This window comes from Eublepharis macularius, chromosome 13 (assembly GCF_028583425.1).
Source record: "Eublepharis macularius isolate TG4126 chromosome 13, MPM_Emac_v1.0, whole genome shotgun sequence".
Taxonomy (NCBI): Eukaryota; Metazoa; Chordata; class Lepidosauria; order Squamata; family Eublepharidae; genus Eublepharis; species Eublepharis macularius.
The window spans coordinates 23,469,073-23,496,399 of NC_072802.1; the positions used below are offsets into that span (position 1 = coordinate 23,469,073).

General features: G+C 45.6%; 2 protein-coding genes across 3 annotated transcripts; one reads left to right on the forward strand and one right to left on the reverse strand.

Moving 5' to 3' along the window:
• Positions 1–1,511: 1,511 nt before the first annotated feature.
• On the forward strand, positions 1,512–18,321 carry SLC25A14 (solute carrier family 25 member 14). 2 transcript variants are annotated; one of them, XM_054996962.1, is made up of 9 exons: positions 1,512–1,732; positions 4,810–4,957; positions 5,584–5,678; positions 7,520–7,605; positions 8,270–8,365; positions 13,213–13,337; positions 16,402–16,537; positions 16,823–16,903; positions 17,884–18,321. In XM_054996962.1, the coding sequence occupies exons 1-9, from the start codon at positions 1,669–1,671 to the stop codon at positions 17,923–17,925; spliced, it is 873 nt and encodes a 290-aa protein (XP_054852937.1). In that variant the 5' UTR covers positions 1,512–1,668; the 3' UTR covers positions 17,926–18,321. The 2 variants fall into 2 exon arrangements, with proteins under 2 accessions (XP_054852937.1, XP_054852938.1); XM_054996963.1 differs by lacking the exon at positions 1,512–1,732 and adding an exon at positions 1,852–1,930.
• GPR119 (G protein-coupled receptor 119) lies at positions 17,284–27,327 on the reverse strand. Its single transcript, XM_054996961.1, has 2 exons — positions 26,439–27,327; positions 17,284–17,854 (listed from the first exon to the last, which is right to left on the reverse strand). The coding sequence occupies exons 1-2, from the start codon at positions 27,325–27,327 to the stop codon at positions 17,691–17,693; spliced, it is 1,053 nt and encodes a 350-aa protein (XP_054852936.1). The 3' UTR covers positions 17,284–17,690.

The following is a 27,327-nucleotide window of genomic DNA, read 5'->3' on the forward strand; positions in this document are numbered from 1 at the left end:
ACAGTTTTTTCCTCCAGCTGGAGAGAAAAGCCTGGAACTTGAAATATGTTATTTACTCCCAAAGGCAAGAAGAATCTGAAGGACTAGAGTGGTAGGTTGGGCAGTACCATCAACAAGCAACCCTCCAGACAGACCTGCAACTTCTTCTGCCCACCTGCTCAGGAGGAAAGAGCCTGGAACTAGAACATGGTAGTCAGCAGCTATCCAGAGCCAAAGGAGGCATCAACACAACCACATCTCCATTCATCTTGTATTTTGTGGTGGTTTTAATAAGGGCAGTCAACTGATTAAAGAAGTCTTCTCTGCTAAACTGATTAAACCTCCACCTGAGGCAAAAAAGATGTGACTTGTTTTTAAATGGCACATGCTTTTTAGCTAGCATCCTCTTTGAAGAGGCATCTCTTCTTTCACGTACATTAGGGGATGCCTCTTCTAACATGGCATTTGCCCTCTGCCATTTTTATAAGCTCTTTAAAAACTCTGCAAAATTAAAATCTGCTGCAAAATTAAAGACACCTTTTAAAGCTGATTAAGCTAATCAATAAACAGGCTGAATATGTCTGCTCTCGTTCAGTTTTAAGGGAGGGACTCTGGCTCAGCTCCACATGCAAAAGACTTCAGGTTCCCATTGAGACATCTCCTGTAAGAATTTCAGGCAGCAGCTCATGGCCTCAGCCTAAGACTCTGGAGAATCGCTGCCATTCAGAGTAGATGGCGTCGAGGTAGATGGATTAATGGTCTGATTCGCTTCAGCTTCCTGTGTCCAACAGCATCGTGATTAGGGCTCAGCTGAATTCTTACATTTCTTCCCATGGAAAGAGGTCGAGGAGGGGGACAGAATTCCAGGGGGGCATGTGTAGCAGCTTCTCTGAATATTTCAGTTTTCGTTGTTAAATAAAGTCTCTAGCTCTTTCCATTGTGAAGATATATCCTTCTCCCAGGGTTGCCAACCATATGTTGGGAAATTCCTGGAGATTTGTGGGAGGACCCTGGGGAAGTACAAGGGAGGAACCTCATCAGGGTACAATGCCATGGAGTCCATCCTCCAATGCAGCCATTTTCTCCAGGGAAACTGTTGCCTGTAGTTGGAACCCTGGGAGATCGCCAGGCCGCACCTGGAGGTCGGCAACCCTAATTATTGAATTACGAGGTGCTGATTTTATATAAGCATATACGTATAAGTAAATCCTGCCTGCACAGCTACATGAGCAAATATCTATAATAAACTGAATACGTTTATGTAAAATCCCCCCCCCCCGGCCTTCCCTGCAAAAACGGGAGGCTCTGCCGTTCCTGCCCCGGCCACGCCTCTCAACCTTGCAGAATTCGAGGGAGGGGTAGTTGCGAGGAGAGTGGCGTCACGTGGGCTGCATAGGCGGGGACTTACCTTCCCCGCTCGCTCATTGGCTACATTGGTCGCCCCTCCGGCCGGCCTCCCGAAACACTGATTGGTTTGCCCAGTCAGAAGCTGCGCGCAGCGATCGCGCGGCGGCAAGCGTTCGCCTTTTCCTTTCTGTTTGGCCTTTGCCGGCTACCGTCCGGTCCGTCCGAACCGGCCTCTTCTGCAGAGGGGAGGGGGAAAGAAGAACACGGCGCGCGGGAGAGCGAGGCTGCTGCCGACGGAAGGGGGAGACCCCGCCGGCTCCCTCCTCCTCCCCCTCTGCCGCCATGTCGGCGCTGAGCTGGAAGCCATTCGTGTATGGAGGGCTGGCTTCGCTCGTGGCCGAGTTCGGTGGGTGAGAAGAGGGGGAAGCGAGCAAGGCCGCGCGCGCGCGCGCCCCTCGCCCCGCCCCCTGCCGTTACCGGGCAACACGCCACGCCCCTTCCCCGGTCCCTAGCAACGGAGTCCGATCCTTCCTCCGGCTCCGCTTGCTCTCTCGCAGGTCCTTTGTTCAATGCTGTTTAATCCCCTTTAAGGAGGTCGGGGGAGGTAGGTGCCCCCCTCCATTTTGTTCTCCGAACAACCCTGCAAGGTTAAGTTAGAGAGCTGCTGTAGCATAGCGGTTAAGGGGTTGAGCTCCGAATCAGCACTCTGCCGGTTCGAATCCCACTGCAGCCATGAGCTCAGTAGGTCGTTTTGGGTAAGCCCCTTTTCTCAGTCCCAGTGATAGCACTGACTTTGACTGGGACACTAATCTGTATAGAAATATAGACATTTATTGTTATTATTAGGCTGTGAAGAATTGCCCTGCGATCGCCCAGTCAGTCTCATGGCAAGCGGGGCTTTGGTTAAGGTTGCCAGCCTCCAGGTCTTGGCTGGAGATCTCCTGGAATTACCACTGATCTCCAAGCTCCAGAGATCAGTTCCCCGGGATACAAAGCTTCTTTGGAGGGTGGACTCTGGCATTATACCCTGCTGCATTTCCTCCCCTCCCCAAATCCTGCCCTTTCCTGGCTCCATCCTTGAAATCTCCAGGAATTTCCCAACCTGGAGTTGGCACCCCTATTAGGACTGTGTCTGTATCTCAACTGCCACAACACAGAGCTTCTGGTAGGCAGAAAGTTCTGTTTTTATTTTGGTATAAAAGGAAGCAGGGGGAGGGAGTTCTCCCCTTCCAGTATTTGGGAGCTGGTGAGCTAAATTAAGGGCAAAATTACCTGCATGTCTGTGGACTTGTTGGTGTTCTGATATGAGCAACATTGGGATTCGTTGTCAGCGATTCTCTCTTCTTCTGTTTTTATCTTCACAACCCTGTTAGGTGGTTTAGGCAGAGAGAGAGGGTGATTGACCTGATGAACTGCAGTGAAGTTTGAACCTGGTATATCATTCTAACCATTACAGCAGGATTTGAGTCCAGTGGCAACTTAGAGACCAACAAGAAGCTAATAACTACAAATGCTGATTTATGTTCTAATCAAGCTGCATCGTACCTTTAGAACCTGATTCCTTTCTTTGCATCACCCCACCCTCCTCCTGGCTGGGATATAAAGACTCAGGGATCTCTATTCATACATGTATCTGAAAAAGGGAGTCCTGATGCTTGAAAGCTCATATCCTGAAAATCTTGTTGATCTCCAAGGTGTCACATGGCCACCTACCATTAGTTTAAACTGGCTTATGGTTCAAATCCTGCTTATCAGTGAAGCTCATTGAGTAACCTTGATCCAGTCATTCTGTCTCAATCTTGTAGGGTTTCAGGAGGCTGAAATAAAAGAACCATGGAGGGTGGACTAAAAATGTAATACAGCCTGATGACCAATTAAGGTGTTCCTCATAGGCCCTGCTGTGTATGCCTCCTCGCTTCAGAAATCAGGTGGGGCTACTAGGGATAGCTAGTGGCACCACTCTGTAATGGCACCTCATCTCTGAAAGTCCTTTAATAGCATTTGATCATCTTTTCATAGCAATTCGTATTGTGCATGCTCTGACCTGAATGACCTTGGCTAGCCTGATTTAATCAGATTTCGGAAGCTAAGCATGATGTGCCCTGATTAGTACTTGGATGGGAGACCAGCAAGGAAGTCCAGCGCTTTTAAACAGAGCAGGCAATGGCAAACCACCTCTCAATGTTTCTTGCACTGAAAACCATACAGGGTTGCCAGAAGTCACCTGTGACTTGACAGTATTTTCCACTGCCACTAGGTCATGCCCAGTGTGTTACATTTTAGATGCCAGACCACATGCCTCCCATTTGAAATGGAAAACATCCTGATTCACAATTACTGTACTGTAGTGGCTAAAAAACTATGCTGTCAAGATGGCAAAGGGCAACTGCTGTCACGGCAACTTAAAAAAATTCTCATGTAACACTTCTGTGGAATTGCTTACTTTAGACAGTGTGTGTTGTAGGTGAGGCTTTTCCTGTGCCAGTTCAAATGAGACATTTTACAGCAGTGGGATCAGTTGTGGTTATGCCACTTGCATGCAAGGCACCCATTTTTGAAAGTTGTCAGCTTGCCCGTACTTCAAAGTAAAACAAGGCTCCCAAAGACAGGCCAAAATGTGCCTAGTGTAGTTCCATCTCTGACACTGCAGATTTGGATGTGGCCAGCACCTAAATAGAAGACTCTTGGGGAATCTCATTGGCACCACCAGAGCTCCTGGGAGGAATCTGAGATACAGATGGAACAAATCCATTTTTAATGCATCAGTTTGAGTGGCTTGCATTAGCACAAGCCATTCTTGTAGGAAGAAAAGAAAACACATTAGTTTGTTTGCATCTGCTGTAATCCATGTATTTCTGTGGTTGGTGTGGGTTAGATTTCTGCTTTGTTTTTGAGTGCTTGCTAGAGTTCTAGCCTGCTTCTTGACCAACCAGTCCTTCACAGTAGCATACAGGTTTAACTCCTTACCCACTTCCCTGTATCTTTGCCCTTATTGTAAGTGTCCCTCTTCTGTACCAGACCATTCTTCTCCCATCATTTTGTAACAAAATAAAGAAAACTCGCTCTATTGTTCCCTTGGCTCCATAGCCTGGTCTTTAACATAGTTGCATCGCATGCAGCCAGTGCGCATAAGAATTACACATTGGCAAGTGCTTGAGGACTGATGTTTCCATTAACTATGGGGAGGGGCTGTGGCTCAGTGGTGGAGCATCCCTGGCATCTCCAGTTAAACAGATCGGGTGATGTGAAAGACCTCTGAGACCTGGGAGAGCCACTGCCAGCCACTGCAGTACTGAGCCTGATGGACCAAAGGTCTGTTTCAGTATAAGGCAGCTTTACATGTTCAACTACACAGCTCGTTTAACTTCCCAGGAAACAAAGCATAAAGGAAACGGGTGTTGTCCTGTTGAATGTAGTCACCCAATCACCCAGTTTCATGGCCGCAACTGCATTGTTTGAGCTGTGGCATCTTTTCTTTTATAGGGACTTTCCCCGTGGATCTCACCAAAACACGACTTCAGGTTCAAGGCCAAAGCATCGATGCCCGTTTCCGAGAGATCAAATACAGGGGCATGTTCCATGCCTTGTTTTGCATCTACAAGGAGGAAGGCGTGCTAGCACTCTACTCTGGGTAAAGTCTTCTACGCACATAGAATCATAGAATCATAGAGTTGGAAGGGGCCATACAGACCATCTAGTCCAACCCTCTGCCCAGTGCAGGATCAGCCTAAAGCATCTCTGACAAGTATTCATCCAGCCTCTTCTTGAAAACTGCCAGTGAGGGGGAGCTCACCACCTCCCCAGGCAGCTGATTCCACTTTTGAACTACTCTGACCGTGAAAAAGTTTTTCCTAATATCCCGTCGGTACCTTTGTGCATGTAGTTTTAGCCCATTGCTTCGCGTCCTACCCTCTGCTGCCAACTGGAACAGCTCCCTGCTCTCCTCCAAATGACAGCCTTTCAAATATTTAAAGAGAGCAATCATGTCCCCCCTCAACCTCCTCTTCTCCAAACTAAACATTCCCAAGGCCCTCAGCCTTTCCTCGTAGGGCTCAGTCTCCAGACCCCTGATCATCCTCGTCACTCTCTGCACATAGCTTCTTCCCTGCCAGTCACCCCACAACATTTGTTGTTTTCCAAACCTTTTAGTTGAGGTTTAGAGCCTATATGTACTAAGATTTAAAACTAACTGAGATATGGGTGGGAGCAGCAGTGCTGTTACTCTGTTGAATAATCTTTCCTACTCCCCTACTGCAGGATCGCTCCAGCCTTGCTAAGACAAGCATCTTATGGTACCATAAAGATTGGCATATATCAGAGCTTGAAGCGGCTGTTTGTGGATCGTTTGGAAGGTTGGTGCTTTGGGATGGTATGAGTCTTTAAAAAATGTAATCAGTACTATATATATTAATGGTACTACAGAAATAATTGCTATTCAGCTGGTTGCCTCTCATGCGTTGCTTGGGCTTTCTTCTTTTATGCCTCTGACTCCTGAATCCCCAATGTGGAGACACAGTTCAAGACCAGGGGCGGCACCAGGGTTTCTGGTGCCCACGGCTGCCCCTACGTGCGCGTGCACATAGTGTGCATGCGGGCTCCCCCCCCCAGACTGCGTGATGACATCACTGTCTGATGATGTCATCACGCAGCAAGCCGGCACCATTGGCTGGTGGGTGGTTGGGACGGCACGCAGAGGCTACCTGTGCTCCCAGTTGGGCGTGGCGGGTGGCTGGGGAGGTTCTGCATGCCACCCCGGACACCTGCTGTGCCTGGCCTGCGGCTGCTGCGCCCAACCGGGGGCATGTGGTGGCGGTGGCACGGGGCTGGCCGGCTGCAGCAGCTGTGGGCCAGGCACGCCAGCTCCGTGCCAGGCATGCCAGCTCCATGGCGCATGTCTCCGCCCCCTTCAGTGCCTCAGTGCCCGCGGCGCCCACCTCACCGTCTCAATGGTGGTGCTGGCCCTGTTCAAGACACTGGGAACTTACATCCAAAGATGCCATAGAGAATAATTTTTTAATCTATGTTTCTGTTTACTTACTGTCTCTGTGCCAATGTGCAACATCTCTGGGTGTAATTTCTCTTTTGATAAGATTCAGGCCAAAGATAGAATTTCCACTCTATCAGTAAGATGTGGGGTTGGGCGTATTGGTGATGGGAACTCAAGTAAACATACAAGGAAATTTCCTATGACACATGCTCTTTTCCAGACAAAACTGGAAGTATGGGGAAAATGCTCATTCTCATAACTGGGTATGTTGGTACAATCAGGAAAGCTCTGGTATTTGCTCAAGCAGCTTGCTGCTATATAGCTTCCTCTTGATCCATTTCTGGCAAGCTCTGCAGTGCCTCTGCGCATTGGAACTGAATCCCAAAGCAGCTCAGGTCTCTAGCTTTCCTTTGTAGAAACTTGCAGCTTGATGCTGTTGCTCTTAAGCGCCCATTAGTTATGCTGCTGCTCTCACATTACAGATGGAAAACACAGACTGAGGAAGAACTACCTCTAAAATCTACAATAGTCAACCATCATTCCTGAATTAGAATCCAACAAGTGCTCCTCCCAGCTTTCCACTCCCCAGCACAGTTCCCTCTGTCTACACCTGTGTAACGAGTGCTGTGTTGTGGTCTTTGTGCTTTCTGGGTACTATGTCCTAAATGTTTGTTTCCCTGCAGGCCCAGGGTAGCCAGTGACCCGGTCTCCTTTGGAGAGTGCTGCGGTCAGTACCACTGCCCTTCCCCAGCATAACTGCTCTAACTCTTGGTCTTTCTGTTCTGAACTAATAATCTAATCTATTCTGCTGGGTTTTTTCTCCCCTGTCTTGGGATGGCTGTTCCAGGTGCCAATAGAACCCCCACTACCAAAGTTCTTTTGAATGTGGAAGCCACAAAAGGTCTGTGAACATTGGGACTGGGTGGCATTCCTTTAGAGGGAGATAACTACACTGAAGAGAAAGTTCCCCTTGCTGTAGTTTGTTAAACTGCAAAAGGGTTTTGATTAGAATCCAGTAATTGCTCAATGCTGTCCCTGATGCAATAGGCACAGGAGAGAAGAGTATAGAAAATTGGAGCAGTTGGTCTTTATACAGTAGCATATCTTCGTCTTCCGTTTTCCCTCCCGAAATCTACTCTGATGCTCTCTTCAAGCACACAGTCTTGGTTTCTAAGTCCACCCCAAATATCTTCTTCCTCATTGCAGATGAAACGTTACTGATCAATGTAATCTGTGGGGTGGTGTCAGGGGTGATCTCCTCTACGCTGGCAAATCCAACAGATGTGCTGAAGGTAAGAGGGGCTTCCTGAATGAAATACCTGCTGCTTCCTTGGTGGTGTTTTCCCAGTGTGACCTACAGATATTACATCATCATATTCCCCAAACCTCTAGTTCGGCTATAGTTGCTCTTCCTCATGTGTCATAATCTTCATCCCTAAGAAAAGACCACCAAGTGGGAAAAGAGAGACAGAATGTAACATTGCTCAGTTGTTGTGTTGGTGTAATTCAGCTAATTCATGTAATGGTTTGTGCATGTGTGTTTGTGGCAAGTGACAATAAAAGGTGTAAGACAGCAGAGTAAGCTTATCCACCACCCTGTGTATATTTTTTAATTAGCTAAGCAGCATCTGCTGCCACTGGGGGGAACTATTTATTATAATTTTGTATAAAACGGGATGATTTTATAATGTTTTAATGTGTTTTTATGAAAATTGTATTTAATTACGTATTGTGTCTTAAATGATGTGATCTGCCCCTGAGCCTGCTTGCAGGGAAGGATGGAATAGAAGCCTAACAAAATAAATAAATAAATCCTCCCTGACCAGGTTGGAAATATGTGCACTTAGTCTGTTGGTCTCCCAGGGCATGATTTTGGGTCATAGTTGATACTCTAAATTTTCAAGAACTTTGCTAGATAAATCACCTACAGCTATCTCCCTCTCGTTGCACTTTTAGATCCGAATGCAGGCTCAGGGCAGCCTTTTCCAAGGTGGAATGATTCACAGCTTCATTGACATCTACCAGCAGGAAGGCACACGGGGGCTTTGGAGGGTGAGTGCTACCTCGGGCATGCTCTGTTTCCCCCCACCTTGCTCTCTGAATATATGCATCTCACCTGTCTGTCCAGTACAGTTTTTTTTTAGGAGAGTTGAAACCCTTTCAGAAGAGCTCTTTGAGAGTAATAGGAGATGCTTCAGTTTAATTCCAGAGTCTACACAAATACCCATGTTCTTTTGGGATGCTGCCAAAACCAACATGATCTTCTGTGCTGCCGAGAGAGTTGGCCAGTATTACTAACTGACCCAAATGCCCACTTGTTTAAAGATTCCTTCTGCGTCTGACTGTGTTAAGGCTGCCTCCATTCTAGATGTTCCCTTAGAGTGAGAGAATGTGTGGCTGTATGCCATACAACTGATGAATAGTTTTGTTTACTTCTTTGTTTATATCCTGCCTTATCTGTCTGGACTTCAGGCGGCTAGGAAAACAGCAAGTTGCAAAAACATTGGGGGGAAACCCAATAAATCAGCAAGATAAAAACAGCGTGGCTAGATCTGCCAAACCAATTTGTCCTCCACCAAATGCCCTTTGAAAACAAAACCATTCTACACACCTCTCTGAAGGCAGAAAGTAAAGATGCCTTTCACACTCACTCCGATTAGCTATTTTAAACGAGTTCTCCTGCCACTGATAAAGCCTGTGACTTGACTCTTGCCAGACAGGCGGTTCTGAGAGCTGTAGTCCTGAGCCGAATGGTTTTGGGAAGTGATTGCTACTATCCTGGGTTTAAGGAACTACAGTATATACTCAGATGTAAGACTAGTCCCCCGCCCCCAGGAATGCCATTTAAAAGGGGATGGGACAGGGAGGTCATCTTATATTTGCATACAAATTACATTCATGTCTAATAATAATTTTTGTGTATGTAAATCATTTTAAGGGGTCGTTTTTCTTTCAAGTAAAAGTTCTGGCTGATATGCTTTGGTCTGTCTGTGCTTCTGTTCACAGCTGTGTTTAATGAAAGGCTGTGTTATGCACTACAGTTTTGTAGGAACAGAGAAAATCGCTGCAGGTGTGAAGTTCAGCATTCTGAGAATCTGTTTTCATTTTATTAAAAAATAAGTTTTTAGCCTTGATAACTATGAAGATGTCAGCTCAGCAGTTACTATTTCTGTTCTTTAGAGAGAATGGAGGAAAGGACAGCAAAGAGAGGATAATGCAAGTCTCTCGGGTAGGTGCTTCTCGTTCAGGCAGATAAGTCCCCAATGGTTTGGGAGTGCTGTTTTTGTCCTAGCGGAAGTGAAATCTGGGGCTCTAGACAGACATCACAAGTGTTTGTTTGGAGTACAAACCTGGTTTACTGTCAGGCTCACATGCTTTCCCTCACATGTAGAATTGACACTTAAGACTTCCTGCTTTTGGAAGTCTTCATTCTAAAGTTCCATTTGTTGTTGAAACACCTACATTTGGCCCTCTAATATTCATGTTCAGGTGACACAGCAAATTGAATGTAGCCTGGGTCTACAGCAGATGCTGGCTGGTGCGTCCAATTAGGTTGCTGTTGCTGCCTTAGCTACCAACTTCCTTTGCAAATATTAATAGTGTCCAAAATGGTACTGGCAAAGCAGGAGGGAAGATGGGTTGAAGGATACAGGAAAAGGTACCAAGGAAGGAATTTGGGACTTACTGTTTATAATAATTTGTTCTCACATTTGTATCTTACCCATCCTCTAAAGTGCTCATGGCAGCATATGTGGGATTTCCCCATGTATACCTCACAGCAGTCCTGTAAAGTAGTTGGAGTTGATACTGTGTCTGCTGAAGGTTCAATAGGTTTTCTGAATGAGAAGGATATTTAGTGGTATTTAGATTATTGCTCACACTTCAATAAGTGTGCTTATGAGGCTCACTGTACCGCTGGCATTGCAATGGAGTTACCTTTGGAACTCCTAAATAACTGAACAGCTTCAAGGGTCTTTCCCTAAGTTCCTGTGTTCATAATTTGATCAATATCTAAATATGCCTAACTTAAGTCGCACAGGATGGACATATACCTGTTTACTTTAGAGGTTGTCCTTGACAAAAAACCCACATTTACTTTTAAAAGTTTTTTTTTTCTCTCCTAGTGGAAGATAAATAGGGAAGGGGGGAGTCCGTTGCTCCCAAGCATTGCCCAAGTACTAACTATCAACATTATGGAAATGCTAGTAGCCATCCTGGCTGGATACTGTAAAACAACCAGCTCAATAGAATCTGAAACCTAGAAGTTGACACAAAGACTTGGAGGTGCAAGAGGCTAAATTGTAACATCCTGGAGATTCCAGGAAATAATTATTTGATCCACAATTGTCAAAGAAGGGACAGAGTCCATTGTCACAGTGAGAGAGGGGTCCATTTTTGCAAGTCCATTTTGGCTGATTCCATCTGCAGGAGGGAGTTCTCACATCTGAGCTCCATTTTAATGGCCGCCAGTGCCTCTAGGGCACACAAAGGGCTTGCTTCGTGCCCAAAGACTTCAAGGTAGTGGGAAGCTTTTAGAACTCTGTAACTTATAAGTTAAAGAGCCTGCCTTAGAACAAGATCAGCGAGGGAATGTACAGAGGCAAGGACAGGGGAATTGTGTGTTTGCACTTTTCTTTTGTGTTCCTTGCTCAACCCATTGCTGTGCAGAGAGTACATGTGTGGACTTTTTATTTTTATTTATGTTTATTTATTTATTTATTTATTTGTCATTTATAGTCTGCCTTTCTCACTGAGACTCAAGGCGGATTACACAGTATGAGCTTAGTACAATCAATATCAAGTACATTTCCATATAGTATCAAGGACATTTCCATAAACAATACCATAGGGTAAATATAAACAAGTTTACAAAGACGTACCATTAGCAAGGATCCAATACAGAGTAGAAGAAATGCTGACACAGAACATAATGAATTCTAGAACTGACGTTAGACAACATGAAGCTGAAACAGAATATAATTAGTTCTAGGATTAACATTTGACAACATGAAGCACGGTAATGCACAGGAGTACATATTTAAAGCAGCAGATAGTATATAAGGCAATATGGTGAACTCTATGGTCCCTAACTCATTAGTGAAGCATCTGAGACCCCCTCCCTACAATAGAGCCCTCCTATCTGAGTAAAAAGCCTTTTTGAATAATTCTGTTTTGCATTGTTACATATTCATTATTTTAGATGTTGGTAGTAGTTTTCCATACCATATTGACATCTACTGTTCTAACATGCTATTTGAAATGAATGCCAGAGAAAGGAGGTGGTCAGTTGCTAAATTGCCATTTCCCCAGCAGTGCGCAAGTGTGGCAAGCCATCCTCATGGTAACAAGACCTTGGGTAGTAGCAGATGCAGACACTTAGTGGAGTCTTGAAATGGCAACATGCTAGGAACGTACTGGCCCTCTAGGGTGGTTCCTAAAATGATCAGTTGATGGCAGCGTACCAAAGGAGTAGAGAGAGAGAGAGAGAGAGAAAGAACTCCTCCAACGGTTGGGAGAGCCAGGAGAGTGGTGCATTGCCAGACTGGGATGCTTGCTGGCATCTAGTTGCCTTGGTGTAGGGTTGCTAGCTTCCAGGTGGTGGCTGGAGATCTCCCAGAATTACAGCTGATCCCAAGGTGACTGAAATGAGCTCCCCTGGAGCATATGACTGCTTTGGAGGGTGCACTCTACGGCATTATACTCCGCTGAGGTCCCTCTCCCAAACCCCACCCTCTCCAGGCTCCATCCCCAAACTTACGAATTTCCCAACCCAGAACTGGCAACACTACCTTGGAGGGCAGAATGGAGTGGCTTATAGGTCAGCGGGGCTGTTCCACCACACATGAAAATGTGAATTATGTGCTCATAAGTGAGGTACTTTAGGTTAGATATGGATTATTTAATAGATGCAGTTCTCTGAGCACAAATTTTGACTCCTTTTTTCTAAGCTCAGGCTAACTAGACGTATAAGGCAAGCGAGGTATGGCATAGAGCAGAGAAGTTGTTTACTGGGCAGAGAACCTCCACATCATCACTGCAGAAATTCCCTTTAGGTTATTTTTTGAGCCTGCTAATTTTCAGGATTTTCTACATAGCAAGATCAGGAAACTGCAAAAAGAAAAAATATTTTGTGGTAGGGTTGAATTCCAAGGATTCTAGACTTTGCTGCTTCCCGTACACTGCAGATAACTGTTACCAAACCTTCCTAAATTCCAGCTGTATTCCTTTTGGGAAAGAGGAAGTCTGATAGATAACTTTGAGGCTTCATAAATGACATTTGTTCATATAGTATCTTTAGAAGAAAACTCATTCTGCTACCTTATTAACAGGCTTAAATAGCTGTTTGGCCCTGGGGATAAATTTCTGAAGGATGTTGATTTGCTGATTTTCTTGTGTGGATTCAGTAGATTCTTCAGAACCTGGTGGAACCAATTGGAGGTGATAGGTGCAGACCAGTTGGGTTTGTGGAACTTAATTGAGATAATAGAATTGTGGGTATTTAGGAATCTGCATGACTTTAAACTGAGGAATATCAAATACGAGCTTCTTCTCTCCACCCGTTCCTTTCCCTAGACTTTGACATATTCAATCAAAATTAACACACCAATTCTTAGGGGGAATTGCAAGGAAAAATGAAAATAAATACAAGCAAAGCAACACAACACATTGCAGTGTATTTCTGTTTGCAGAATTAAAGATATGGGGTGGGTGGTGGGGAGGCAAAGAAAGCCATTTTTAACTCTAGAAAGAACCAGATTCCGAGCGTAGACGTAAAGTCCGATGGGCTTTTGTCACCCAGAAGGACTGTGCAATCCGCTAGCCTCAAGGTAGCTAGGAGTGATGATGAAAGGGAGTAACAAAACAGAGAATGGGCATTGTAACTTTCTGTCTCTTGACAGGGTGTGGTCCCTACTGCTCAGCGTGCCGCCATCGTGGTTGGAGTAGAGCTGCCAGTCTATGACATCACCAAGAAACACTTAATCCTTTCAGGGTTTGTGGGGGACACAGTCCTTACCCATTTTATGTGAGTATTTCCCAGTTCTGTATATGGTTCTCAACTTCCATAGACTTTAGGGAGGAGCAGGCAATTTTCCTGAAGGAGCGAATTGGCTACTACTGCGGGGCTGTGAGAATGGCCTTTGGAAGAGCAATTCTTTCTGCTGACTGCTTGTGGGCAGATAGTTTGCCGGTCGGACGGGGAAGAGACAGAGCTTTAGAATGGCCCTTATGTTAAGGGCTGGAGATGCATCTGGTAAATTAAAAATCAGGTCCGGTAGCACCTTAAAGCTTTGAGAGTCAAAGCTCCCTTCGTCTGATGAAGTGAGCTTTGGCTCTCAAAAGCTCACACCCTGGAAATCTTGATGGCCTCTAAGGTGCTACTGGACCTGAATCTTGTTCTTCTACTCCAGAACAACACGGCTGCCTGCCTGAAACAATCTGGTAGATAAAGGGATTGATACAGTGATTTTGTTCTATGTCACCGTTACACAGCTCAAATAATCTTGTTCCTTAGTATAGCAAGAGAACACATTTGGGGATCTGAAAATGGCTGCAAATGCACACTGTGGGAGGTCCTTAAATAGACTGGGCAGTCTTTTTGTAGAATGGGGCCCACTGCTTATACACAATCATCCAGATCAGGTAACCAGCAACATGATTGATGGAGTTACCGGAACTGGTCTCCTTGCAATAAAATGATTTGTGGGGGAATTAGCTAGCAAGGAGAATGGCTATGCAAGAGGCCAATAACCGCAGGGATCTGTCACCGGTTTCTACCAGGTCCCTTCCCAAAGTAGCAAACGAGGCTGGTTCTTAAAGTTCAACAATAACTTTTATTAAGAACAAAATGACATGCACATACACGCAGGATTACGGAGTAAAAATAATTACACACACACACAGAGTCCTAAGAAGCTTAGTCAGAAATTGGGAATAGAGAAAGAGGGAGCAAATATATCTACCTATCCTGAAGAGGGGTCCAGTCCACGGGAGAAGAGAGTAGCTTCGAATGGCCAGCGTCCTCAGCCAAGAGAGCAAGAGGCTTGGGTAAACCTCAAGGGAACAGCGCTTGTGGATCCGTAAATGTGTACAATTTGAATGAGGCCAGGGCTCTGCCTTTATAGGTAAAATGTGCCCTGAAGTGGAAGAGCCCACCTAGCGGTTACGACAAAGACTCCAGCGGTCAGTTCCTGGATTGGACAAAAGGTTTGAGTACCTTGATTGGCAGCTGCTGGGGTGTCTGAAAGCAAATGCAAAACATGTTCTAGTGCCGTACAAAAGGGATAGTTTGTTAGTGAATTCCACCGGAGCTGAGTTGATGGTTTTTAGGTGGGGACTGTACTTTCCCAGGAACAACTATATATACTTATGAATGTCATTTGATTAGCTCCTCAATCAAGGACAGGAGATCTCATCATGGAAGAAGGGAAAGGAATGTGTTAAGTGGGGATGACTCTGCGAGACCTTTGTTGCACTGGGCACCCTTGGGGCTGGAGGGACAGTAAATCCAATAGTCTCTTAATCACTCCGCATTCCTGTGCAGCATTCCATGCATGCCAAGTTCTCCCGGGCGGGACTCAGCAACTGTTAAGAGGCTCTCTAGTGGCAATACAGCAGCCATTTTAACTCCAGAGGCCTGGACATCTTTAATACCACAAGCAGCCATATCCAGAACTGCTTATTAAAATGGCGGAGGCTGGGCCGACCACTTACAATGGAAGCAGTATTTTGAAAAGACAGATGTATCAGTGCAAACCTCTTTGGTTGCACTACCATATGCAACTGCTGACTGGAAAACATCTGTCAGTTATATTTATGACATCGTTTTCTCCACACACACACACACCAACTTCCTTGAACTCTAAGCTAGACAACTGCAAACCAGAATAACCATTAGATCCAGAGATTTCTAATTACTACAACTGAGCATTTTCTCACTCAAATTAACTGACAAGGCCTTTTTGGTTTTGATTTGTTACGCCCGTCCTGACCAGTCAGCCCCTCAGACATACACACAAACAATTTGATTGCAACATATTCTCTCCTGTGACTGCTATGCAGACGGTCAAATGTTTAGTTAGCCTGAGTTGGGAAAGAAAACAGGCAACGTTTGGGCCAACATAGACATGAAATGGAGATCCTCTTACATTTATGTGAGCTTGCTGTTCATATGTGAAGAAAGCAGGAAGTGTCTTTTTGTTTTAAAGCCATTTACATGGGTTTGGAGAGATAAAACCTCTTCCCTTCTGGAATCGACCTTACTATACTTGGGTGCTTTCAGCATCTTTTCTTCAGCCTGGCTGTGCTCCGCCTTCATCAGGATCTCCCTGTTTTTACTCTTTGTGGCCACCCACCTGCTTTCTTGGGTTGCCTCTGCCTGCTGAGCAGGTGAGGAGAGACCCGGAGTCCTCGGGGTGAGTGAGGTTCTGTTTTTCACTGTGTGTGGGCAGTGAGAGGCCAGCCTGACCCCATCCGTGTCCTCTGACACATGCGAACAGCTCAGAGGAGTACTTGAAATCAAGCATGGAGAGAGGCTGGAAGTACCAAGCAGAGCCTGGTGCTGCTTCTGATTTTTTGCCAAAGCCAGTGCAAAGCAAGGGACTTACCCTAAAGCTAAGGGACTTACCCTGCCCCTGTGTACACCAGATGATTCAGGGGGAGGGGGATGTGGGGGCTGCAAATAATGGGTGGCTACTAAGCTTAAACGAAATGTGTATATATATATATATGTTCTGCTCCCTACAATCTGCTCTGTCTATACCCTAAGAGAACCAAGAACCTGTTTCCAGAACTGAGATACTGGAGATCGGAGCAACACATAACTCTAGTGTATGCACATATGAGTACACATATGAAGCCGCCTTATCATGAATCAAACCATGGGTCCATCAAGATTTATTGACTAATCAGCAGCTCTCCAGGGTCTCAGTCAGGGGTCTTTCCCAGCCTACTGCTTGGTCCTTTTCAACTGGATATGTGGGGACTGAACCTGAAATCTTCTGCATGCAAACCAGAGGCTCTTCCACTGAGCCACAGCTCTGTCTGAAGCGCAGACTTCTACATGCTGTTTTATATGCTTCTCCATCTAGTTCCAGTTTTACGTGTGGGCTGGCTGGCGCCATTGCTTCAAACCCAGTGGATGTGGTGCGGACACGTCTGATGAATCAGCGGGCCATTGTGGGGAGTGTGGATCTCTACAAGGGTACACTGGATGGTCTGGTAAAGGTGAGATCCAGGTTGGAGTCCTTTTTTGCCCTCAGATGTCATGGACAAAATGGGATGCAAGGCCAATGTCAAAATGTTCTCTGTAGAATCTTGGCTGTTCAGCTGTTATATAACCAGAATTCAAGATCAGGTAGAAAAGAACAAGAGTCCAGTAGCACCTATAAGACTGATAAAATTTGTGGTAGGAGGTGAGCTTTTGTGAGCTCATGAAAGCTCCAGTCCTTTTGACCGTGCTGTCCTGTATAGATTAGGTGGAATTTTGAATTAACTCTCTTTCATCCCCAGACATGGAAAAGTGAGGGCTTCTTTGCACTCTACAAAGGATTCTGGCCAAATTGGTTGCGGCTTGGCCCTTGGAACATCCTTGTATCCTTTTATGTGTGTGAGGCTTTTGTGGGCAAGGGATGTTGGCAAGTTCTTGAAGCAGTTGCTGCATACTTGGTTAGGGGATTAAGTCCTTGGTCATAGCCAGGGAGTGAAAGCGCAGCAAGGTTCTTGCTTTTCTTTCAAAAAGCAGGAGTCTAGTCTTCAGGCTGTTATCTGGAGGAATTCCCTCTGTAAGATCCATTTTGCACTGTACATTTACTTTGCTTATGGAATAGTGGTCTGTATAGTAGAGGTTGACCTGTCAGTGAATGGGACTTTCTTAGGAAAGGAATTGTTATAGGTTTGGGGGATGGGGGGTAGTCCTTTCCGGTTCTGATTCTGTGAGACCCTTTTCTGCTGATTACTAGCACTCTAAACAGAGTGGGCAAGAGAAGGAGAAAAAAACAACAGAACAGTGTTTTGCAATACAGACCTCTGGTAGCAGGCATGAGAAAGACCCAGTTGAAATATAGAGTGCTAGACTACCTTGACTAACGTCTTGTTATAAGGTAGCCTCATCTCTGTGTTCTCAGTGCATTGTTCTGTGTTACAATGCAGTCTCATCTGTACGTTCTCAGCGCATTGCTCTGCCTTGCTAGCCTGCCTGTGAGAAACAAATGTCTTCCTGTTTGGGGGGTGGGATGCCTTTCCCTTTCACCACATATGCACTGCAGTTGTTAAGCAACCTTTGCAGTTCTAAAGTTGTAAACAGCAGAGTGCTGTTCATGTGACTTGACTCGAGAGCTGTCCCTCTTGGGATGGAGGCTGACTTTCACCCCGTGACATTTCACAGGTGGATGTGTCCTGGGTTCTTAGCAGGAGGTAGTCTGAGAGTCCTAGCAGCATTAGCCTCAGTACAAGCATAACCAGTTTGCTTTGAAGTAGAAAATGACAGCAAGTGGCTTAGCTGGTGGGCTGAGAGTAAGAGCATGAAGGGGCCGAGCCCCACCCCTGCAGTCATTTCTTTAACTTGCTGGCAGTTTTTTATCACTTACGAGCAGCTGAAGAGGCTCCCTTTCTAGGGACCAGTTTTGATGGGTGATCCAGCTGCCCTCCCTGCTCATCTCCCCCTTTCCTGCATCTTCACTTTTTTGCCTGTGCTGAGGCCTGCTGCCATCCTGCTCCCATGCTGAATGCTCAGTCTTGGGGGTGTGGCATGGATGAAGGGGGACGTCCAGGCCTGAGAGACCTGGAGCCTGTTGCATGTGCTTCCCTGCAAGGGAAAGGTGGAGCCCGAGGGGGAGAGCGTGTGGGTTGGAGTCTGTATCTTCTGTGAAGAGCTGTGCAAGTTTCTCCCGGTGCAGTTTATTGCAGTGTGGGTTTTGCAGTAAGCTGTGTCTTCCTCTGACCTGTGAAAAGGGGAACTCAAGGGGCTGCTGCATTCCCTCTATTGTCATGTGACCTTATTAAACTATTTATTGGCAGTTCATTTGTGTCTTGTGTTTAATGATACGCAAGTTTCTCTTAATGCAGGCAGATGAGGCATCCTGGGCCCTCGTGTGGGTGGTATCTTATTAAGCTAAAAATTTTAATTGTCTATCTGAGACGACGAGTTGCTCATTTGAGTGTTCCCTTATGCCACACTCAGGGCTGAACTGCTGTGACATCATGGTGCCCCCTATTTGCCATCCCTCTAGGGGTAAACTGGTGTCGCGATGCCTATGGGAGGGGGGAAAAATTGCTGAGGCAATAAATAGGTGCTCAAAACAATAGAAACAGTGTATATCAAACATGCTTATTGCATTTAATACATAGTCTTCCTCCAAAATGCAAGTTTTCTGTCCACTGTCTAATGGCAACAGCTAGAGCAGCTCCCTGAATTATTACTTAGTTACAGTAAGTTTCTTCTGAGCTGCTTCTTCGTAAAAAATGCCATAACAAGAAAAACCCAATAAAACAAAATCGATAATAATCATTAACAATAATACAGCAAGATAAAAACACATTTAAACTCCAGACAGTTTAGAAGCATAAAATGGCACAAAAACACAATCTTTAACAAGCACAATAAACAAAACAGCACAATTTACAAAAAAACAATTAACAATGTTTTGGCAAGCAGACAAGTTCTTGCCTGTTACCGAAAAGCCTAAATGTTGGGTCAATAGCTGTAAATTCTGTATCTGACACACCATCATAGGAGGGCCCCACCACTTTAGATACTGGGGAGTTCACAGAGCAGGCCTTCCGAGGTTGCGTGCTGGTGTGGCCAGTTCCCGTTCAAGTACCTTGTTCCCAGACCATTTCAGGTTTTGAAGCTTTTGTTTTCCTTTTGTTTGATTTGCAAAGCCATTTTTTTCTGCAAACCTGCCCCCCCCCTCCATGTATATAGCGAGCTCTACCTTGTCTGCCTTTTATCATTAGCTACAGTTATTACAATAAAGTGTAGCACGTTATACAACATGTCTGTGAACTTCTGTAGCTGTTGACATTGGAACAATACAGTGAAAAAAAATCGGCCCCTAAGGAACACTAAATGTTAAAGCACAGTATGGATCCCGCCCCCCCCCCAACTCTTCGGTTCTATTTTTCAGTTCTACCTACAAAAAGGCGTCAAACCTTTTAACAGCTTTGATGGAATGATCGGTTGTGCAGTATTCAAAATTTGTTGCCACTTGATAGAAGGATAGAGTGGGGGGGGGATTGAGAACTGGGGCAAAGGTCAGTAGAGAGGCCACAGAGGAGGAGAGGAGGAGAATTTTTTTATTTGAACTAGCCGGATACTTGTATTTCTCAAACAGATATTTATTTACTTTATTTATACCCTGTCTTTCTCCCCACAGTGGCTTATATCATATTTTTCTATTTTATTCTCAACAACCAGCGTCTCCCAGATTGTTGACCAACGCTCTAACCGCTACACAACCCAGGCCCATATGTGCCCTTATAAATATTTCTGCTTGCTAAGCCATGGACCAGCAGCCAGGAAACTCCTTAACTAACACTCATTTTTAAAAGATTTGCTTTTTCCTGCAAATAAATGGATAGCTCACAAATTATCTTCTAAGTTAGTGAAATTGGCGCAGGGTGATGACATAAGTGTTTATAATAATAACAGCAACATTTTATTTATCATCCTTCAAGACAACACCCACTCAGAGCAGTTTACAAAGTGTGTTGTTATCCCCACAACAACAATCACCCAGTGAGGTGGGGGGGCTGAGAGAGCTCTGAGAGAGCTGTGATTGACCCAAGGTCACCCAGTTGGCTTTAAGCAGAGGAGTGGGGAATTGAACCCGGTTCTCCAGATTAGAGTCCCACCACTCTTAACCACTATACCAAACTTGTTGATACATGATATATTGCTGGTAGAGTTGTTGATATGTGGGACACTGCAGGAGGTAGGGACGCCTTTTTGGTTAGAAAATGTGTCTTGATGATGAAATTAGGTTATTGACTGAGGAACAGGTACATGGCCAGGCAAGGAGGTTATACAAATAACTATGCAGCATGTTTCTGTAATGTGTATGATTTACTCGGCTTCCCTGTGCCTCAAAGAAGAATATGGAAATAGGGACAGGAAGGAACCCTAAAGCATCATCCGCCCTGAGCCTCCTGGAAATGTGGGGAGGGCCGAATAAAAATCGAAAATAAATAAAAATTGAAATAAATAAATCATCTGACTGTTGGTCCTGGGAGTGCATTCTGTTTAGAGATATCTTCAAATCCCTGCTGCATCTGGGTATGCATGGCAATTTTTATATTTATTTATTGGAGCTATTTCTGCCCTGCTTTTCCTGCCCAAAGCAGTTTACAACATCATTCTCCCCTCAATTTTCTCCCCTCAACAATGATTCTGTGCAATTGGCTAGGCTGAGTGGGTGTGGCTGCCCTAGGTTCGCCCACTGAACTTCATGGTGGAGTGGGAATTTGAACCTGGGTCTCCTAGATCCTAGTTTGTCATTTTAACCTCTGCACTATGCTGGCTCTCAATGGCTACAGTAAAGATTTTGTGTGAAGCTGAAGAGCACTAGAACGTCAACTGATTCTCTTTTATTCTGTCATCCTTTCTCTTCTCTGGTTGAATTGGGCTTATTATCTGCCTTCTGCATTCTCTTTGCTTGTGATTTGGTAGGGCCAAAATTGATTCCGGATGGTTGTTGGCAGGGACTGGCTGATCTCACAGATGGCATGGTTGCTCTCCTACCCATGCTGCGCTGTTGGCTAACATTTATTCCTTCAGTATTGCTTGCTTATTCATGCCATTGTTTGTCAGCACAAGTGCAATCGAAGGGCAATAAAACTGCCTAAAGGGGAAATAGCTTGTAGCGGCTGTGTTTGCTTAATATGGAATATCTAAACATTTAACATGAAGAGCCAATTAGGCACTAAAGCCATACAAGTTTTGAACCGTACCCCCCATCCCAATAACCATATGGCTTAAATCAACCTTGCAGTTAAATCCGCAAAAGATAATAGCCCACAAAAATGGTTACTGGGTACCAGCTCAGCATTTCACTTACAGCCCGAAAGAAGAAAACCCCGAAAACATTTGTGAAGTGGCTTGGTCTCCTTGACTTGAAGCAATTCTGAGTTGCACAAAGTGAATTTACAAACCCAGTAAAAGCGATACGTTGGCAACAAGCTCTCTAGTTGCCTCATCCCCCTAGCTAGGTGGGAGGTTATAAGCCTAGGTCTGCATTTATGTTCTTACCTTGAAACCCTGGAGGAGCGTTTACAATCTCACACCCAGCCAACAATCTGGTTTTGCTTTTGTAGAGAAAAGGGGAAGACCTGGCTGTGTAGTACTCCGCTCCTGTCTTTATTATTTTAAAAAATTCATAGCTCACCAGAAAGCAGACCCTACAGCAGTTTATCACATGTTCAAAACAAAGCACTACATAATAGTAAAAAGGCACATTGTAATAATCACTTCCTGTAACCAGCATTTAATTTAATTTAATTTATTATATTTATATTCCGCCCTCCCCGCTTCCGCAGGCTCAGGGCTCAGCATCACCGCTGATAGGATCATAAAAGGCTCTCCTCAAAAAGACCATCTTCAGCATGGGGTGGGAGGACTAGGACTGCAAAGGGGTTCAAAGCGGAGAACTGAAGCTATTCTGTGTATAAGTACCATGGCACCTGCCCATAATTCCCCACACGCTGCAGAAAATTATAGTTTCCTTAAACATGCCAGAACAAAACCTGACCCTTGCTCCTCCTAGTAAAGTTTGGTGCAAATAGCCCCCTTCCTTTACATTGCACTTCTGAAAACAGCAAGCTGTAGAGACAAAATGAAGTCTTGAAACAAGGCTATGAATTCCCCAGTCTTCCCTTCTCAATCCTATCTTGTTTCCTAATGTACAGAAGTGCTGGTGTTTCTTTTCCTCCCTAAGCCTTCAGTTTGTGTTGGGAGTTTCTCTTGCTTTTCTGAACTTGGTCAGGATGCTAATTGGTGCATCGGCAGGCAGGTGCCAGGGTATAAAACCCTGTCTAACTTCATGTGCCCAAGTCAGAGTCTAGGGATCTCGGCTACTAAACATGTCATGGTCTGTAAGACTGAAAGTAAAACGGCTGAAATTAATAATCTGGTCAACCTCGGGTTCTTGTCAAAAGCAACAGTAAGGAGTGTAAATTATGCTTCCTCCTTTTGTTCCTTGTGTGTTAATACAAGCTGTGTTTTGTTGCCCCACATAAAAGCAAGCTTGCTGGTTTCTCAGGTCCTTGTTATCAGGCAGCTTATTAATATTAGCATCATGTTTGCTTCCCTGATATTTTGAGCTTTCTCTAAAGCCGAAGTGATCGCTGGGGCATTTTGTGCTCCTTCAGTGCTCCTGGAAGTATTTGCAAAGAAGGCAGAGATAAACCTCAGACAGGAATTCATGAAGGATCCCCAACGTGTTGAACATCTGGCACTCAAGTGCTGCTGTAGCAATGCCAAGCTTGGAAGCCTGTAGTGGATCTCCACAAACTTCTTGAAGTATCCTTGGGGAAGTAGCTCAGGTTTTCCTCCCGTTGTCCTTTCTGAGTAAGGAGACAGCTGAGCAGCCCCTGCAGGGATTTCTCATGTTTCTGTCCACTTCTCAAACTCCTGGCGACCAGGTCAGACCAGAGGCAGTTTACCTCTTTCTATGCAAAACATTTCACTGCTGCAGCAACAAAACAGAGAAGTAGAGTGAGTACCCCTTGCTGTGGTGGAAGGGTAGGGCCCCTTCCGTAGGCTATGGAATGCACCAGTGGTCCTGCATCCCAGAAAACTGCCTTAATGGCATTCTTGCATAGGCAAGACCCCTTTATCTCAGAGCTGTCAGTCACATACAGCTGTGGTTGCTACCTACAGGCCAATTCGCATAATAGAAAATCCTTGGAGCCACCAGATGGTTCTAGGAATGCTCAGCATCTTCACCCGTAACAGCCCAAACCACCCCATGAAATCCTGGTCTTGGGGAAGAGAAGCCCTGCAAGAACAGGATTTCAGGCATCCCCATATACAGCCTTAGGGGGGTGTGAGACAGTCAGCCCTGCAAGCAGAAGTCCTTGGGCCCATAGAAACGCTACACTCCCAGGTGCAAACCGTGGTCTTTGTGAACAGCAGTTTGAAGTATCTTCATGCATTGTGGTGTTTAGGATTTTTAAAGAAAAGGTTTCTGGCCTTTCCCCCTTTGAAAGGGCCTGAGCCCCCTTACAAGTAAGGATGCGCAGTGTACTAATAAAACAAGCATCACCACCAACTGCACCTTAACACATAACAGCTTGCCAAAAAATAAAAGGAAAAAAAATACCATCAATGCGTTCACTAAGCAAACTGACAACAGCCTGTCACAATCATACCTATTCAATACAAGCCTCTCTGAAAATAAATTACTCTGCCTTATAAATATGCCAAAGGAAGGCATCTGTCTTACTTCCTCCAGTAAGCAATTCCAGAGAGATGGGACTACAAAAAGGACTGCATTTGAGCCAACAATGACCTTACATCCCTCTTATTTGTTTATTTTCTTCATTTATGTTTTGCATTTCTCCCCAGTGGGGACCCAAAGTGGCTTACATTGGTCTCTCCTCCTCCATTTTATAATCACAACCAGGGCTTTTTTGCAGCAGGAACGAGGTGGAATGGAGTTCCGGCACCTCTTGAAAATGGTCACATGGCTGGTGGCCCCGCCCCCTGATTTCCAGACAGAGGGGAGTTGAGATTGCCCTCTGCACCGCTGGTGCTGGCGCGGAGGGCAATCTAAACTTTCCTCTGTCTGGAGATCAGGGGGCAGGGCCACCAGCCATGTGACCATTTTCGCTGAGGGCGATTTAAACTTTAAAAAACTCCCCCCTTGTTCCAGCTGACCCAAAATGACAGTCATTGTGCGATCCTGAGTTCCACCATCTCTTTTCCCAGAAAAAAGCCCTGCTCACAACAACCATGTTAGGTAGGTTAGGCTGAGAGTGTGTAAGTGTATGGCAAATATAAATCGGAAGAATGAAGCTGGTGCCCATTTTCATACCAGGGAAGATGGTTCTTCAACAGGAATGATAACATTTTTCTTGTCTTTGCAGAAACAAAGAATGGATTTTCTCTGAAGTGTTCCTTTAATACCCTTTACTATAGGTAATGCATTTTGGTAGCTGCCCTCACAACAGCATACCATTTCAATACCGTTAAAGAAGGAAAGCATAAACAAATGCCCAGCAACTTGACCCTTTGCCAAGGGGCTGAGGCCAAGCCCTCTTCTTGGTTATCACAGGGTAACTGACAGATTATAGAATTATGGCTGGCAGTAAAGTGAAAAATTATGCATGAGCAGACAGGGTGTCTGTGTGCATTCTGAGAAATTTGCCATGTTGCCAGGGAGGTACAATTTTGTCTTTCCCGGTGACACAGGGTTTTGTACGTCTGTGATGGGCCAGTCGAGTTGTTGCGTATTGTGGGGAAGGGATTACAGACTCCACTGCCGGCTGTTATCTCACTCACTGAGCACTTGCGTCAAAGCAGACTGTTTTGTTTGGCTTCCTCTCTCTTGCCTGAATAGGCAGGGTCTGAAATAGAAAGTCTCACACTTCACTGCTCACAAGCAAAGCCAGATTTCCGCTGTCCTCCTCCTAGCTGCATGACCAGTTATGCGGGCTCTTTATCTCATCCTTATAAGCCAGTCTCTTTCCACAGGATTTGTGTGCAAATGAAAATTTGCACATTCCTGGAACCCAGCCCAAAGATTCAGCGTACACATAGATTTCCTGTGTGATGAAGTTCCACGATTGCTTCATTACTGAGGTGCGCTGTGTATTACAGTGATATTCACTTAATGGCTCAGGAGCCGTATGTGGCTCTTGAACGTGCTACCTGTGACTCTACTGGGCATTGTTCCCAACAACTGCCCGGTGTTTCAAGAGGGTAGGCAAGGCTCTTGCAACTTGCACCTTGAAACGACTGCCACTAGAGGACCAAGTAAGCTGTGAGCCTCCTTGAGGAGCTGGCCAGGGAACCATTACACACACGCACACACGAACATGTGTATGCATACCCTTCCAGACCACAAGGCAGGGAAATCCATGTTTTAGACTCAGTGCAAACTAGGAATTGTCCTCCTGGCTTCTGCCAGTATTTTTTCAAATGTAGAAAATTCCTTTCCTTGAAAAAACTAAAGGTTTTTGCACTAACAAAGTGTAGTACTGAGGAAGCTTTTGCCGAATTCTGTGCTGTGCCATACAGTAGCGTAGAATGAAGAAATGACTCTCCTCAAGCTTAGCATGGCATGCCTATTGATGAGGAAGAGTGGAAACTATTGAGGGTTGGTCGTTAGCTTGGGATGCAAGGTGCATATGTCCGCGTGCGCACACTGCATATGTGTGCGTGCACACGCACACACTGAAACCAACCTGTGCATATGTAAAAAGAGTTGGAAGAGCAATTTGGGCTGAGAGGAGAGATGATTTTGGAAGAAAGGACCGGCGTTGCTTTATAATTAGCACCTCCTGCCATTGCGCTGGCTTCTGTGCCCCTCAAAGCCCACTCAGTCTATACATTTTAAAATCCACAAATTATACAGCAACATAAATATCTTGTGTTCTCACCTCCAAAAGCAACTTTGGAACCTGTAAAAATTGCCTTAACTTCTTACCATTGAGAAAAGAGGAACATGAAATAGTATTTCATGACTAGCCCACCAGGGGATAGCCTCTGGTGGAAGGTTTGGCACAACCCATACTGAAATGCAGGGCTTTTTTTCTGGGAAAAGAGGTGGTGGAACTCAGAGGGTTGCCCTCAGAGAAAATGGTCACATGGCTGGTGGCCCCGTCCCCTGATCTCCAGACAGAGGGGAGTTTAGATTGCCCTCGCGGAGGGCAATCTAAACTCCCCTCTGTCTAGAGATTAGGGGACGGGGCCACCAGCCATGTGACCATTTTCAAGAGGTTCCGGAACTCCGTTCCCCCATGTTCCCCCTGAAAAAAAGCCCTGCTGAAATGCCAGGAGACATCCACAGATAGTTTGTCTTACCATTGCACTCCTCGAGCTTCGGCAGTGAGATGGTGTGAACTGAAGCCACAGTCCTACTGGGAGCATGACGCCAACTGTCAACATGGAACAGGGGGAAGACCCTGCTCTTCATGCACAAGCATATTTGATAGATCTGCAAGCGCACTTCCTTCTGCCAGTAGGCATAGACAAGGGGGTTGATGAGGGAGTTGCACAAGCCTAGCACCCACAGGTAATGCTCAAGGAGGTGATGCAAGAAGCAGCGGTGACACGCCATTTGCACGATGCTCCCAACAAAGAAGGGTGACCAGGAGAGGGCAAAAGATCCCACCAAAATGGCTATGGTGCGCATGGCTTTGGTCTCGCTGGAGGACTGTGGGGCTGGGCAGGTTCCTGATGCGTGGATTTGCTCCCGTTCTCGAATCTGCTGGGCGTGTGAAGAAGCGATCTTTAGAAGGTGGAAGTGAACATAGATGAAAGCAAACAAAGCGGGGATGAAAGCCACACAAAAGACAGTGAGCATGTAGGTGGGTTGGAAGACGCCGAAGAAAGTGCACGGCTTTTCGTAGTTCTTCTTCTGGAAGCTCTGGACAATCAAAGGGAGGAAGCCGATCAAGAAGGCAAGGAGCCAGAGTCCTCCTATACAAGCCCCGACAACTAGACCATGCATGAATTTGAAATACCGGAAGGGATGCTTAATAGCCAGGTATCGGTCAAAGGCCACCAGAATGACTGTAAGGATGGAAGCAGCCGAGGGGCAGACGATGCAGGCCATGCGCAGAATACAGTAATTTCGGGGTGTCTGGTGGGTGGGACCGGACAGCTCTTCTGTAACCAGCCCAGTTATGGTGAAACCAACCAAAGAGTCAGCAATGGCAAGATTTAAAACAAAGCACAGCCCGCGACAGCCGCTCTTCCAGATGAGCCGGACCAGCGCAACGGCCACAAGAGCATTGATAGTGATGATGAGTAAGGCCAGGACAGCAAGGACGACCCCAAAGCCCACATTTCCCAT